Raw genomic sequence first — 15,446 nt, 5'->3', positions numbered from 1 at the left:
GTAGTCGTCAGCAGTCGCTTCCGTCAAGACAATATACGCGTATCCATAATGTTACGGGTCACATCAGAGCATTCCGGTGTTACACTGACCTCGCATTTCTGTTTGACAGAATGCAAAAAAAAAGTCAGTGTCGACGTCGGACAAGTCTCCGCTAGAAAGCCTCCATAAAAGGCCTAGTAGAATGGCCAGTAGTCCTTTTCATGCCTAGGAGAAGGGCAACTACGTCTTGTAGGAGCCTTTCTCTCTAACTCTCGCCTTTTTCTTTTAACAAAAATAGCTTAAACTCCGGACTTAGTGTTCAGTAGGGAGAAGCTTCATTAACTAGATTTCCTCTTTCGCAGCTGCCGTCGCCGCCTCCAAGGGATACATGGACGCCATCTCTCGGCTAGCCCGCCATGCCCACCAGGCCACTTGGGGAGGGTGCACGGATATAGGTGAGCGCCCCTGGCGGAGACCTGCGTAATATTTGGCGTGCGCTTCGTTACTGAATCGAAGCGTTACACTGGCGACGACGTGTGCAAAAGGCAGGCTTGGTTTCATGAGCCTCCATGTATTTCCTTGTGCACGTATTTCAGAGGCAACAGCAGGCAACAGCAGGCAACAGCAGGCAACAATGTGGTGGACGAAGATGACGCTGTGTGCATCGTAAAGAAACGCCTATTCAGAAAGGCGAATGAATGAATTTATTTATGAGTAATATTATTCCTATCCATAAGTTAATCCGTCTAACAAATTTATGAAAATCGCCCTATTACTGATCATTCCCCTTGAGCGGGCAGGTCATCATCTTCATAATCATCATCATCAAACAAGTGCTTCATGTATGAGAGCGCGCTGTTGTCGCAGTAAACAAGTTCAGAGCCAGAGGAATCGGTAATGCCTACCGATTCTCGACTAGTCGTATGACGCAGAACAGGCTTCAGACAAGTGGTCTCACAGACAGAAAGAGCTTGCGATCGTTCAGGAAGTTCACATTATTTCTTAGGCTAGCTAAAACACATTCTTCGCTCGAAAGCGCAGCGCGGAAGGTACTGGTAGAACGTATTGGCAACAGCAAAAAAATACAAGTAATTTATTCAGTTCTAGAGTTCTCGCATACAAACACCCCTTTCTTTTTCCGGAACGTACAGGGTGGGACGTTCTACTCCACAATTTGCATATTTTTTCTTTCACTTTTTCGTTTCAGGAAAATTCTCCCTCTCGTTCCTAAGCTTTCTTACAGAGTTTCACAATCTCCCGATTGCTTTGTTTTCCCCGACGCCTTCCCACCCTGCGTCAAAACAGAATCGAGAGAACCTGCGTGTTGTGCCATCGAAGTTCCGTAGGACTTCGCTAGAGTCCCCTCGCTCTCCGTTCGCTCTGGCGTCGCATTTTCAGCGATCATTTATCTAAACACCTTCAGTGTATTGTCGCTGTTCCTCTCCAACTTCCATCCCGCCTGTTTCGATAAGAATGAGAGGACTTACGGAGTGACGCGCCACAGTCCGATATTGCGCGCGACGGCCTATACTGGCTTGCCTGCCTGCCGTGCGCGTATATAATACGTATGCGAAGCACACCATGACCCAAAACTGAGTCTGCCTGCTGCCTTTTCTTTCTTTCTCTTTTCTTTTGCTACTTTGTTTGTTTGTTGATACTTTTCTCACGTGAACGTCGTTTGCGTAAATATGCTCCGCCAATTTCCAAGAAAGCGTGCAGCATTAAAGCGATTTGCTCTCTATCCATGTTTCTGTTCTCTGCATCTTCCGTAGTATAAGACATCCGGGCAAAGAACTGCTCACCAAATTCACCGACGTTCTTCTCCATTCATTTCCGAGAACGCAGGGGCCAGGCGAGATGCGGGAAACCAAAGAACCAACAAACGTACGCAGAATTTACAAACTAACGAACGATGCAACCAGGAGGCATGTGCCTATCAATAAACATAAGAACCAGCAAACAAACAAACACTGAGACCAACAAACCGGTTTCACTTTGACAGTTTATACGTTGTATACGCCATAGCCTTCTACCGGCTTGTTCCCATTCGAAGCGTCCCTCTTTTATTTATGCGTGCTCCTCCACCGCCGTTCTGTTTGCGTCCTCGCGGCTTCTTTTTTTTATTATTTTTCCTTTTAACTCTGTCGATCTGAGCATTAAGCTTCTCTTTTGATGGTCACGAACTGAGAGGAAGGAGTCAGCTTCGTGCTCCTCTTCTGTAGAATCGCTCCCGTTCCGAGCGCCCTCTGTTTCACAGCCATTCCCTGATGTAATGGCATCGCGCGACGCGTAACTCTGAGTGCAGACAAGAAAGACGAGCCCCCGACTCGCACTGCCCCGAATAAAGAACAAATATCAAAAAACATCAAAGACAATACAAGGGGGATCGACGGACGGCGCTATCCTCGCCTTGGTGTCACGTCCAGGACTGCCAGCAGGCTCAGGCATGCGGCTGCAAAACAAAGTCTCTTTTAAAGGCTCCTCCCCCGCCATCCTATTGTTTTAGGGATCTACTTTGGCGGGCCCCTACCCTACACCCTGTCGTTCCTAGACGTCTCTTTTCTTTCTTTCTTTTTTTCCCTCTCGCTTTCTGTCGTTTATGCCGTTTGCTCAGTGTTTGTCGCCCACCCTCGGGTGTGGCGTGCCTTGAATTGCAAACGCCCACTCAACTTCACTTCCTCGTCCCCTCCCTCCTCCCCGATCCTCCTCGCTTTTACCTCGGAACCCATCCCTAGCCTACCGTTGCTGCTGGGCCGGAGAACCCGTCACCCTCTGGCTTGATTTAAGTCCCTAGACCGGTAAACGCGTAAGGAGATGGTGCTTGCTGTTGCGTTTCTTGACTGCGTTTACATTTCTCTCTCTCTCTTTCTCTCTCTCTCTTTGATTTAGCCTTCCGGTAAGTTCGTTTAAAAGGCCTGCTCGCTTGCCTGCTTTCAGTGAGCTTAACCTTTTCTTTTGTCCAGATTTTATCATAATCTTTTTTGTCCCGTTATGTTGAGGCTTAGATTCCGCGGAGATTTTTTTTTTTTTTTTGGTCATGCGTGCTCGCATTATTGCTTAATTGCTTGAAATGTTGCTTTAAAAAGGCATTTCCTTGTATGTGTGCCTTCATATCGAATAATAATAATTTTCATGTATTACGTGCGCAGATGTAAATTCGAGTAATGTTACGTGAGTCTCCTTGGCGTTTCACAATTGTGACTTATCAAGAATGTTTTCTTTGTTTAATTCCTTGAAATTTTCGAACATTTCCGACGCCAACAGATGAGTGAGAGCCAATAATTGTGTTGTGTCATGCTTTATCATGTCACGAATGGGAAGACACGAAAGAAAGCACTGTACTAAAGAAGTGACTGAAAACACAAGTGACTGACCCAGGATAAAAACAATAAGGAAGAAGAAAGAAATTAAGGGGAAAAGACTGTGTGACAAAGCAACTCTTATCGAAAGATACTCTTACGTCGAGGACTCTTAACTCAAGCCAATTTTGTCTAAATGTCACCAGTGGGCTGAGCCTTCTTAGCTTCCCTATTAAAAAAAAGATAACACGTGCGTGGTTCCCGGCGCAGGTGAACGATCTAACCAACCAAGCGGGTTGCAACCCTGCCAAGCGGGCCAACTGCCTGGCGCGTGAATTCACGAACCGCGCCCGAGCTAACGGTCCGGCTCTCCCACAGGATCGCACCTTCAAAGGTCATCTTACAGCCTTTCACGAAATTAATTCGCATTACAGACACAGCAGGAGGAAACTCCCTCCCCCCAGCCCGAAACTTAACAGGGCTGAGGCCGTTACTTTCAGGCTCCTACAGACAAGGTACTACCTCACCCCCAGAGCGCTTAGTTGGATAGACCCGAAGTTCCCGCTGTCGAACTCCAAATGCGGTCACGCATGCTGCTCCTTCGACCACATGCTCTGGCTGTGCCCGTGCAACGCCGTCTCCGACCTTCAATACAAGTCCAAGTGGGACGCCTTGCTGACGAGCTCGGATTTCACGAACCAACTACAGGCCGTCCAACTTCATTGGGGAGCCTTCGGTTCCCCCCAATCAAGTTCTTCAGGACACTCTAATAAAGTTCGGGTCACTGTCACTGTCATGCATGTCCCACAAAACGCCCATCTCCAAGAATCCGGTATGATTTATAAAAACGAACGTGTCCTTATAGGGCCTACTACGTCCTTTTGAAACTATTCGATACGGTGGTTTTCGGACACGTGGATTTCTTCGATAACAGGACAGCTGATTGGGCAAGCTGGTGATTCGTAATCGGGAGTGTACAGTGCGAAGGTTAAATGTGGCCAAGACAAGGACAGGCGTAGTCCTTGTCACTTGCCTCGCCGACATTTAATTGTTCGTGCTGTACACTCACAATACTTCGATAAGGTCGTTCTGTTTTAATCAACCTTGGAGACATTTCGCAAACATCGTTAAAACCGCGCGTAGTCCGCAGCCAATGAAGCCAAGCGAAACTTGGAGATGAAAATACCCGTTCCCTTTAATTGAAATGTAAAAATAACAAAGGAAATGGTTGCACATGGTTGTACATATTTGGATGAAAGTGGTCGAAAACACAGGTTGAAGCTGATGCGAAACCCGACTCGCATCACGTGGTTGTCTACGTGTACTTGTAACTGCCAAGTAATTGATCTCCTCGCTTCCCCTTGTTCTTCTCGGTATTTAAAGCATACGCCAAACTTTGTCGGCGCTTGCTTGTTTGTTTATTTGTTTGTTTGTTTATTTGTTTGTTTGTTTGTTTGTTTGTTTGTTTGTTTGTTTGTTTGTTTGTTTGTTTGTTTGTTTGTTTTCGACAATCGTGTGGTTCGCGTCCTTTCTACGCTGCTTGCCTACCGTGTCTTAAGCTCTGGACCAAGGAAAATGCGGAGTGACGTTGGCGCTTATGTCAAAGCAAAATGGCCATCGCTGTGCCTCCATTCTTTAGCAATACTCTAGAGACCAAGTCGAGAAGTCCACTTCTAGATGTTTTGAAACGAATGCAGATTCAATGCGCTGATTCACAGTAATGTAGACTCCGAGGTTGTGCACACATCAAACTGACAAAGCTTTATCTACATCTTTCGGGTGACGCAGACGTAGGCGAAAAGCGTTTCACAAACTGGAGAAATAGTCCGCGTTCCCTTGAAGACGTCTTCAAGAGGTCACATTCAGCCGCTGCTCTAGCAATGTCATCTCACAAGCACGCATATGTCCAAAATTTGCACTCGCAGTGATTAGGTGAGAAAAAGAACACACACTGGTAGCCTTAACAAGTGAAAGTTGAGCAAGTTGGTAAAAGTTCATGATCATCATCAACAGCAGCAGCAGCAGTAGCATCATCATCATCAGCCTGGTTATGCCCACTGCAGCGCAAAGGCCTCTCCCATACTTCTCCAACTACCCCGGTCATGTGCTAGTTGTCGCCATGTTGTCCCTGCAAACTTCTTAATCTCATCCGCCCACCTAACTTTCTGCTGCCCCCTGCTACGCTTCCCTTCTCCTGGAATCCAGTTTCGTTTTCTGAAATTTTTTTTTATTTTTGCCAATTTTTAATAAAAAATTTGACCGCCTAAATCGAAAATTCGAAACCAACAGTCACTAGATTTTAGGTTTCTCTATTAAATGCAACAAATCTCGCCAAATTTGGTGCCGCCGTTGCCGAGAAAAGCGAATTCTCCTTTTACATTTATTTAGATTGGGGCACCCGAGCTAAAGCTCCCTCTTAATGATGTCTCGATGCGCGCCTCTGAGCTCCCGCGTACCTGAACCGTGCAGTCCCACTATGTCTCCGTTCAGACAAAATAACCCGAACCAAAATCAACAGCCGTCGCAATGCGTTTTTCGTGTTTCGCTTGTCTAGGTGCACTCTATATCTCTGGATGGGTTGTTCATGACTCATGCATCTACGACAGGCCTGATAACTGCAAGTTTCACCGCGTCATCGATTACCCCGCACCACCACTTTGTGGATGAGTTTGCCCGCTCGCAGGGGGCACAAAAATTAGAACAGCTTACAGGAACTGAAATTTGGGCGAGTTCGTAAAAATTCACATTTAATCTAAAGCGCAAAAAACACTGGGACGCAAGAAAGGAAGACCAGACAGGAAGCGCGCGTCTCTGTCTGGTCTTCCTTTCCTTTGTCCTTGTGTGTGTGTGTGTGTGTGTTTTTTGCGCTTTAAGTCAAATATGAAAGCAGTGCCTGAGCAGTCCACAGTGGGGTTTATGCGATGGCCAACCTTGAGTATTGCTTGTCTAAACATTCCTTCGGTCACATGACGGGGGCAGGTAGTTCACGTGAAGAATCACGTCGCCACGGAGCAGCGGAGCGCTCTCATGGACATGCGTCAGCAGAGTCTGGCGATTTCTCGATTTAAAAATTAAATTATGAGGTTTAACGTGCCAAAACCACTTTCTGATTATGACGCACGCCGTAGTGGGGGACTCCGGAAATTTCGACCACCTGGGGTTCTTTAACGTGCACCTAAATCTAAGTACACGGATGTTTATGCCCCCATCTAAATGCGGCCGCCGCGGCCGGGATTCGATCCCGCGACCTCGTGCTCAGCATCCCAACACCATAGCCACTGAGCAACCACGGCGGTTCTTTCTCGATTTACAGCTCAAGATTGTTTAGCGTCGTAAAATTCACCCTTAAATTTGTCTTTTTTGTTCGCAGTGCTTACTGTGTGGCGAAGGTCTGTGTTCGACGGCGCGGTCGATATTACATCTAACTGCAACGCAACGTGTGGCAGTTCCCCGAGTTTCATTTGAAACGTAATGATCAATGACCGCGGAACAAATGTTACTTTGTAGATACCTCATTCGGTATACTTATATCGAATTCGATAACTTATATGCGGGGTTTCTTTAAGCAGTATTCCGTCATTTGTTTTTTTTTTTCGACATCGCGCTATACAGTCTCCGCACTCGAAGTCACCTGGGAGTTTGTACGGCTGCGGCAATGAAAGCTGACGTCGTGCCGCGCTGATGCAGCTCTGCCTGCGTTGGGCGCCGCCGCTAGAAAACATTGGTTTGAACGCAGCAGCCGCGTTCAAGCGAGGCGTTGAGTCAGACAACCTACCCCTATAGTCTTTGACAACATAACAATAAAAACGTTATATATCTACGTTGTTCAACTCAAACACAATTTGCATAGGCGCGCCAGCCAATTAGCTTCGCTTATTTCCTTGACGTCGAGCGGTTTTGGGTGTTTAAAGCGGCTATTTTCTCTGTAGAGACCTGTGTTTGGTCGCTGGTTTTAGGATAAAAGCTTAGCGTCTTGGCAAATTTTCTGGAGGATCCCGATCTCAGTGATGATTCAAAGTTAACGTTGTAGCCAGGAACAACGAGCTTTTATTTTCTAATTAACCTAGTTTGTTTTTTTTTAACTAGCGAAGCAAAATTATTAAGCCGTGAGTGGTCTCCAAGTGCGTCGACTTCTATCAGAAGTGAAGGGCAGTGGCACTGCGTTTTTTGGGGGTGGAGCTTGTACTCAATGCTTGGGTTGTCACCGACTATAGTATTTCCAAAGCGCATGAGAACGCGTTTATATACCGCATCGCCGCCTTTGATACATCAGTTGTCACACTGGCAAACATATCTGTAAAGGATATTTTTTTCGTTGTGTCGCCGGTTGCTGCGATGTTCGGGGTGGCGGTGTCGGGTGGTGTGAACCGCAGTTACACCCGAGTCCATACCCTTCTCCGGGCAACCCTGTTTTCGGCCAGGGACGACTCCTCCCGGCATGAGGGGTCCCCCCCTCGGCCACCGATATGACTGCGGGGATTGGAAAGCCCGCGAAAGGCGATGCTCATACATTTACGGCCGCCCTTTATTGCGCTCCACCGACCACTGGCTGGACCGGCATTTTGAAGAGTGCAGAACAGGGAAGGCGCGTCGTGGGGGGGGGAGGGGGGGGGAGTGGAAGCACGCCGGGAATTGCACGGATTCCTTCCTCGAAGCCTCCAGAAATGACCACGCACCGTTCCAAGTGCCGAGTATAAGGATCCGCTGTGTGTGTGTGTGTATATATATATATATATATATATATATATATATATATATATATATATATATATATATATATATATATATATATATATATATATATAGAGAGAGAGAGAGAGAGAGAGAGAGAGTGAGAGAGAGAGAGAGAGCCCGCGTACCCTCGCGCGTGGAAAGTTGGGAAGTGCGAGGGAGGGCGCTGCGATCGCCTCGTCGTAAAGTTCGGCCCAGGAAGTTTTCTTATTACTCCTTATCGCCGGAGCTTCGGTCGCCCGTGCAGTACATTTGAGGCTGTACGACTCGCGGCGGTCAATCGACGATCAGGAAAGCGAGAACTTATACGCGCGCGTCGTGCTCTTTCGTTTATACCTGATGAATGCATTTTTGCTCTAAAAGGAAATAGAGATTTAGGAAGACAAGTAGGAAACGATAGGTCAAGCGCTGCACTTCAACTGTTTTATTCTTACAGCAGAGCAGGGAGAATCAACAAATGCGCATGTGTACATCAGTGACGTCTAGAGCGATTACAGTGGCGTCTCTTTTAACAGCTGCATCTCGTTGTCAAACAGAAAAACAGACGTATCACTAATGCAACTCGTACCTCTCTCTTTTACGTGATATGCCTACAAAAGTTCTCTTGCTAACGTATCATCACTCCTGCCAATTATCTTATCTCAAGCAGTAGTGGCATGACATCTGCCGGTCAAGCAAACCATGCAATGCGCAGGTTTTATCATCATCTTCATCCTATTTTTATGTCCGCTGCCCCCAAGACAAAGGTCTCTCCCAGCCATCTCCAATTACCTCGGTATTCTTGTGCTGGCTGATTCCAACTTGCGCCTGCAGGTTTCCTAACTCCGTCACCCCACCTAATTTCCTGCCGTCCTAGACTGCGCTTCCCTTCCCTTGGCACCCATTCCGTGACTCTAATAGTCCACTGGTTATCCGCCCTACGCATTCCATGGGCTTCCCAGCTCCATTTTTCTTTTCTCTCTCTTAATATCGACTATAATATCGGCTATCCCCGTTCGCTCTTTGATCCCCGCCGTATACCCATATCCACACCGTAAGCGTATATCCAAACCGTAACTCATACATCTCTGTATAAATAGAACTCCGAAAAACCTACATCGCGCAAGCAGCCTGAGCGCAGCGAATTTCGCGTCCCATTTCACCTTTCGCCTAATCAAGCGCGCCACGACTGACTGCCGCGGGCTCATTGATTAGAAGTTGTTAATAAATAATCATGGAGCGAAAGCCAAGCGCAAGCAGCGGCAAAGTTTTCCCTCTGTTCCGGGTTCCAAAATAAGAGAGAGAGCTCAGTTTCTCCTCACTGACTTCCTCGAACGTGAAGCTCAATTTAATTTCGTTGGTCAGCTGGGGACGTCGAAACAATTCAGCGCGACTTGGGAAATCAAGCTCCTAACCCGGCGAGGGAAATCAAACTCTGAACCAATGTATTCCTCGCAGGAACGGGTTCAGACCAGCCGGAGTGGTTTTGTTCTTTTGTTTCCTTTTGTTTTGTTTTACTACCGCAAACGTAGTGGATTGCAGTCTTTCCAGAGAATAAAACTGCCGCTCTCTTGGAGAACTTTTGTTCTAATCCTTACTAAGCAGTATGAATGAATGGAAGCTGTCGCCCTTTTGCAGAACTGTCTTTGTACTCCTTAGTAAATGATATGAATGAATGAATGAATGAATGAATGAATGAATGAATGAATGAATGAATGAATGAATGAATGAATGAATGAATGAATGAATGAATTCTCAGCTCGTCAAGTAGTTTACTAGGTTCTGACCAGCTTCAGGTAGCGACGGCTGAGTTCAAAGCGCCTTCCACCGTCAAGCCGCAACGTTTCCGATGGCTTCTGACGCCATGACAAGTTCGCAGACTTCATATCCTAACGTTTTTCAACTCAAAGCCTAGATGCTTTGTAAGTTAGACTGTTTTACACGTCTGGTGGGGTTTTTTCTCGTTTATTTAAAGAGAGTTAGTGACAGTTACAACACAGAAGTTCCTGCACTTCGTTTCCTCCCTCCCCCCTTCCCCCTTTCTCCGTTACATTGCTTTAGATGCCACTTGATTCTCTTTGCTAGGAAACTTCACTATAGAAGCAGAAAAGTACATGACAATCTCTCACTAGCTTTCTTCTTAATACTAAGAGGCCGTGATTTCTTGTACTTTAATCTTGCGAAATCTCAATCTCAATCAATCTTTATCTCGAACATAAATACTATGTTGTAGGTATGTCCACGAGGCGTGGCAAAAGGAAACACGTGTGTTTCCTGACAATGCCTTCGCCTCGGGAGTACACATCAGACAGCATTTTCACCAGATCAAATAGAGTGTGCAATGATGTGCAATGCAATGTGCACCTCCGCCAGTGTCGCGGTACAGTGCGGACAGAAGACAGGGAGACGTTCATCAAGAACAACAGGACAACCTGTTCAAAACCAAGAACGCAACAGAGGCACGTCTTCTTCGTCCTCGCCCAATCTCAGCCACCCACTAGACGGAGTCCGTTAATGCCCACATCGTCGTTGTCTTCTGCATAGAATACACGCGTCAATATCATGCTGAATAAGTAAAACAAAACAGGGGTGTTATAATACATAGGGAACACAGGCAAATGTACACTTGGCATAGTTTATAATGAACTGAATAGTACACATAGAGTAACAGGTCGTACAACATAGTGCAATACGTTGTGTCACTATATAAATGTGAATATATGGGATGAGGTTGTAATCACAAGTCAAGATATGCACGACATACAACGATGAATTTCATTACCTATTACACAGCAGTACGAGCATAAAGTAAATTCACATATCGAGGCCTCATCTCCATACACACCTCGAGACCTCGCTCCAAGCTATTGTCATCGTGTTACCTTGGTGGAAACAATTCCCAAAAGTGTGAGTCGTCGTGCCGTCGTCTTCGGTGTAGTGGTCGTGATGTCATCGTTGCATCCGTCGTGCCGTCATCGATGTTTCTGCTGCATTCATTGCGTCGTCGTCGTTGCTGCAGTGATCGTGCCGTTCATTGTTACTGTAGTCGTTATAGCGTCATGGTTGCAGTCGCCGCACCGTGGTCCGCCTTGTACGTCGTAGTCATTATTTGCCGTTGTCATCGTTGTAATCATCGCGCTGTCGTCGTTCCTTGTCAGCTATACCGCTGTTTTCGGTGGCATTTCAGTTTGTTTATTTGTTTTCCTCCAGCTGCTTTCTGACATAATTTTCAGAGAAAGCCTCTAAAGATATATAATGATAAAATAAAAAATAGCGAGAAAACCTAACGCGCCTTAATCAAACCGTCCCTGAACTTACAGCATGCCCCGTCATACCCTACGTCCCCCGCTGCCTCTCGCTATTGGTTTCGTTATTGACTGATCGGGTTTAACGTCCCAGGGCAATACCGTGACTCCGCATTAATTTGGCCACCTGGGGTTCATTAACGTTGAACCCAACGCACGGATCGTCCATGCCTTTACCATCCAATGCGGCCGTGCCGCGGCCGATAGTCGAACCCGCGACTTCGTACAGAACAATGAAGCCATTGCGCCACCTCGGCGTTCCTATTGGTCTCACGAAGGCGGCACGGAATACTTCAACGACAGCAGAAAGTGTGAAAAAAAAATTGAAGTACCGCTCGAATTAGGACTTTTTCTATTTACTAAGGGTGAGCCGTCTTTCAGCCTCTGCCGTTTGGTCTTGCGCTTCTCTTTCCTTTGTTCTTCTTTTTGTCGTTTGCACTGGGCGCAACGAAAAACTCACTGACCCGGAGGCGGCTGGACGCGCTGGTCCGTCGAATTAATTTCGGGAGAGCTGCGACCGCGCTTCCCGTTCTCGGCGACGGGGCCCGAGAATTAAGACGGGCCGAATGAAATACGCACTGGAACGAATGTATACTATGTGCGTGCGGCCGCTGGGCCAACGGGGCGTGAGAGAAAGGGGAGGACGTTCAGAATCGGCGCGATTTTCGGCACCCTTCGCCAGTGCCCACCCACCGGCTGCTGCGATATCCGTGATGTATGCACTGAAGCCTGCCTCACTATATAGTACGATGCATCTCTCGTAGGAGTTGCGCGCGCCATTGCAGAAGCGGCTGGTCATCGCATGAGCCCATGGGGGATGTACGTACATCCGGGCTTTGAAACGCTCCCATCGTATTTACACCTTATTTACACCTTACATCTTTCGCGAAAGTTGACGGGCATACGGTTGGCGTACTTTTGTTCGTGGTATCGAAGGTCGCTCGTTTTTTTTTTTTTTTTTTGCTTGCCCCTGTATTGCTATTTGCTTTGTTGTCAGTTTTCGATTGCGGAAGTTGTCGACCTACGCTAACGTCCTCTATCTTGTGTGTATACTATATTGTTAGGGCGACTTTTCATGCTGTTTGCTTTGGCTTTATGATCTTGCACCTCTTACTGGCTATTTTGCAACTCCCACGTGTTTCTTGAGGTTTACCAGTGCTCTGTAACATGCACGTTTTATACATGGATTGCGTTTTAGGAGGCCCTCCTCCGACGCTTGCATTGCTTTTGAGATCTCCGAATAAGATCGCCTCGTATCGTCTCAGTAATTTACGCAGCAAGTGAAGCATTACTAATTTGTTTTTATTTAACGGGGCGTGCAGTAATAAGAACGGGAAGAGTGTGCCGCGTTGGAGAGAGTGGAGCATACGGTCATGTCAGTCGTCGGTATACGTAGCAGCGACAGTCAAAGTTCGCCTTCCTGATGCCGTGGAGCGAACGACCGTTTTCTTTATTTTTTGTGTGTGTGTGTTCGTGCGTGTGTCTGTGATAGACATTCTATTCAGTCCTCTGGCGTAAACGAAAACGCGCCTACCAAGAGATAAGAGCCGTCGCTGCGTACAGCTGAGCTCAAAGTTCTCGAAGCACGGGGTTCGAAAGAAAGCTTATTTTCGTCGCCTCATAACCCGACACTCAGAGGCACGGGGGCCAACGTTGTGCCTAGAACGCGCTCCTGTGTGCAAATCTAGCTACCAAATCTTGAGGTGACCACTAGGTCGCGAGAAATCAGTGCACGCTGTAAATTTATTTATACGCAAGCTCACGTCCAACCGATTTTGCGTCCCGCGTCATCTTAAGATGCAGCCAGCGCATTCGTGAACACGTGGTTTCCGCGTTCTAGAATAGCGTGCTGACCTCGGTATGCATTGTAATGATTTCACATCGTGTAAACTTTTCTCTTCCGAGAACGATGTTTTATCCGCGACCAAGTTTGTTTCTTTCGCGCATACCGGTCTCGGAAAGCTTGTGTGGTAGAGGCACTGTCTAAGCAGAAGCGGCGCTGAGGAGCATCGACTGTTTGGAAAGTTAGGCGTAGAATACATGGACGCGTTGCCGCAGAAGTTTAGGCTTAGGGCCATAACGTAGCGGTAGGGCCCGGTCACAAAGTAACACACAATAACGCACTACGAGACACTGCACTACGGTGGCGCGCGATTCCGTGGCAGGAACTCTTGCAAGAATTAACCTGAAAATGTGCTCGTCGTCTGCTCGAACGCACTGGACTGAAGGAGTTTTTGTCGAAACAGCTCCTCGTCGCTGGAACCATTGCGCAGATTTATTGAAGAACAGTGTCATCTTCCTCCGACAAGCGGCGCTGCGCGCTACTCGGTAGAAGAACAGAACTTTCACCGTATTTTAAAGAGCATGTTGACTATACCATTCGAATCCAGACGGGAGCGTCTGAGAACCACGTGCTATTGAAGAAAAATTGCCGATGATGACAATACTTGCGTTGCGTGTGGAGATAGCGCAGAAATCGTAGGGCATACTTGGTTATCGTGTCCCAGCATCTATCCAGTGGTCAACGAGGACGTAATAAACCTGCCCGAGGCAGTGAGATTTAGGGATAGTGAAGGAAAGATGTACCTGCTGTGGAGAATAGTAAAAGACGAAACGAATGGAATATTGATGGCGCAAAACGCGTGGTAACAAATGGTTAGGGTAACAAATTTCTTTATGGTGAAATAAACCGTTCAATAAACCATTCAAAGGGGACGCTCATGACAACCATCTATTCATCTGTAGAAGTTATAGACTAGAACCACCTACTCATTGAAGTCGAAGATAAGGTTCCAGTTGAAGCTCGTTTGCGAATATGAGGGTTAGTGACCTTGCCCTTTCAGAGCGACAAAAAGTTGGGCGATTTGGCGGGAGATAAACGCGGGTCCAAGTGCCCTCACTCCCCCACTTCTTCACCGTACTTTTTCTCCCACGAATGCAAAAGTATAATGCCTAAACCACACGATATAGGACCGTCAGACGATCAGGTGGTATTCAACCACCGGCCAATTCACGCCAAAGTAACCACCCACCTGTAGCAACACCACCACCACTGCCGTCACCTGACAGGCTGTCCCTGCCATAGCGTTCATAATACTGCACGCTATTAGCAAAACGAAAAGCGTAGAACGCATGCGAATAACGGAGCTCGAATCACTCGTGCGTGGTGACGAAACGTCGGGAGAGACGGAGAGAGGCGCGAGGGAGGAAGAAGCAAAAGAAAAGTGGCTCCAACTCTTTTCTTCCGCCGAGTCTGAAGGGAAAGCTTGCCGGCTCATTCAGAGAGAGCACCCTGGCGAAGCGTTGCGCGAACCTTCAATTTCTTGCCCCTGGGTTCGTTTCTCGAAAAGCCCCTCTCTGGCAACGAAGCTCCCTTCTTGCCCCCAGCCACCCTCGTGTCAGACGGTGCTTATAGTTTCGTCGTGTTGGCTCGCTTTGTTCTTTGCGATCCCGCTGGGGCTTTCCCCTCCCCCCCCCTCCCTCAAGGGCTTCTTCGCTTCTTTGTTTGGGGCCACTTGCTCTTCGAAAGCGGTTTCCCATCGGCCTGGCTCTTAATTAAACCTCTCCTCCGACCCCCTCTCTCTCTCTCTCTCTCTCTCTCTTCTGACAGCGGGCTTTCACAATATGCCGCCCAGGCTTAGTGCCGGCGCGTTCCGCAGGAGGGCGCGGCGAGGCGGACAGCGTAAGTCCCACTGCGCCGCGAGTGAGCCTGTCAAGCTCCTCGAAGAGGAGGGTATCCCCCATTGTCCGAAGCGCCCACTGGCGGGTAGTAGACCCGACCCTCTCTCCCCGGCATCGCCAGTAGGCGCGAAGGGTTGCGAAAGCAAGGGCGCGTCGAAAAGATGTGAAAGGACGGACCGAGACGGACGGGATCCGGTGTCTCGAGGAGTCATATTGCGTAGAGAAACGGTACTGCCGTAAGAAAAGCAGAGAGGGAGAGGAGACGGGTTCTTTGTTGAGTTGAAGTGAATTCATTTTAATTTCCCCCTTCTTTTTTTTGTGTGTGAACCGGGAGATTGAACTATCGAACTAAGAGCTCAAGAATCGGCTCGACCGGAGCCCCGAGAAAATATGACGGAAGAAACGACGAATAAGGAAAGGAGGAAGGAATGCTCGGAAACATTTTGGAGTGTCCGGACAGAATCAATGGGAT

The 15,446-nt window shown here is 47.6% G+C and overlaps 1 protein-coding gene across 5 annotated transcripts in view; it reads left to right on the top strand.

Annotated features, from left to right (window-relative positions):
* Positions 1 to 15,446, top strand: part of IRSp53 (Insulin receptor substrate 53 kDa) — a 218,023-nt gene that overhangs the window by 125,854 nt on the left and 76,723 nt on the right. For all 5 annotated transcript variants that reach the window (XM_075701280.1, XM_075701281.1, XM_075701279.1 and 2 more), the window contains exon 3: positions 342 to 434. In XM_075701280.1, coding sequence (XP_075557395.1) covers positions 342 to 434 — 93 coding nt within the window. The remainder of the gene's footprint in view (positions 1 to 341; positions 435 to 15,446) is intronic.

This window comes from Dermacentor variabilis, chromosome 8, assembly GCF_050947875.1.
Source record: "Dermacentor variabilis isolate Ectoservices chromosome 8, ASM5094787v1, whole genome shotgun sequence".
Classification (NCBI taxonomy): domain Eukaryota; kingdom Metazoa; phylum Arthropoda; class Arachnida; order Ixodida; family Ixodidae; genus Dermacentor; species Dermacentor variabilis.
This window is presented reverse-complemented; position numbering and strand designations above follow the sequence as displayed.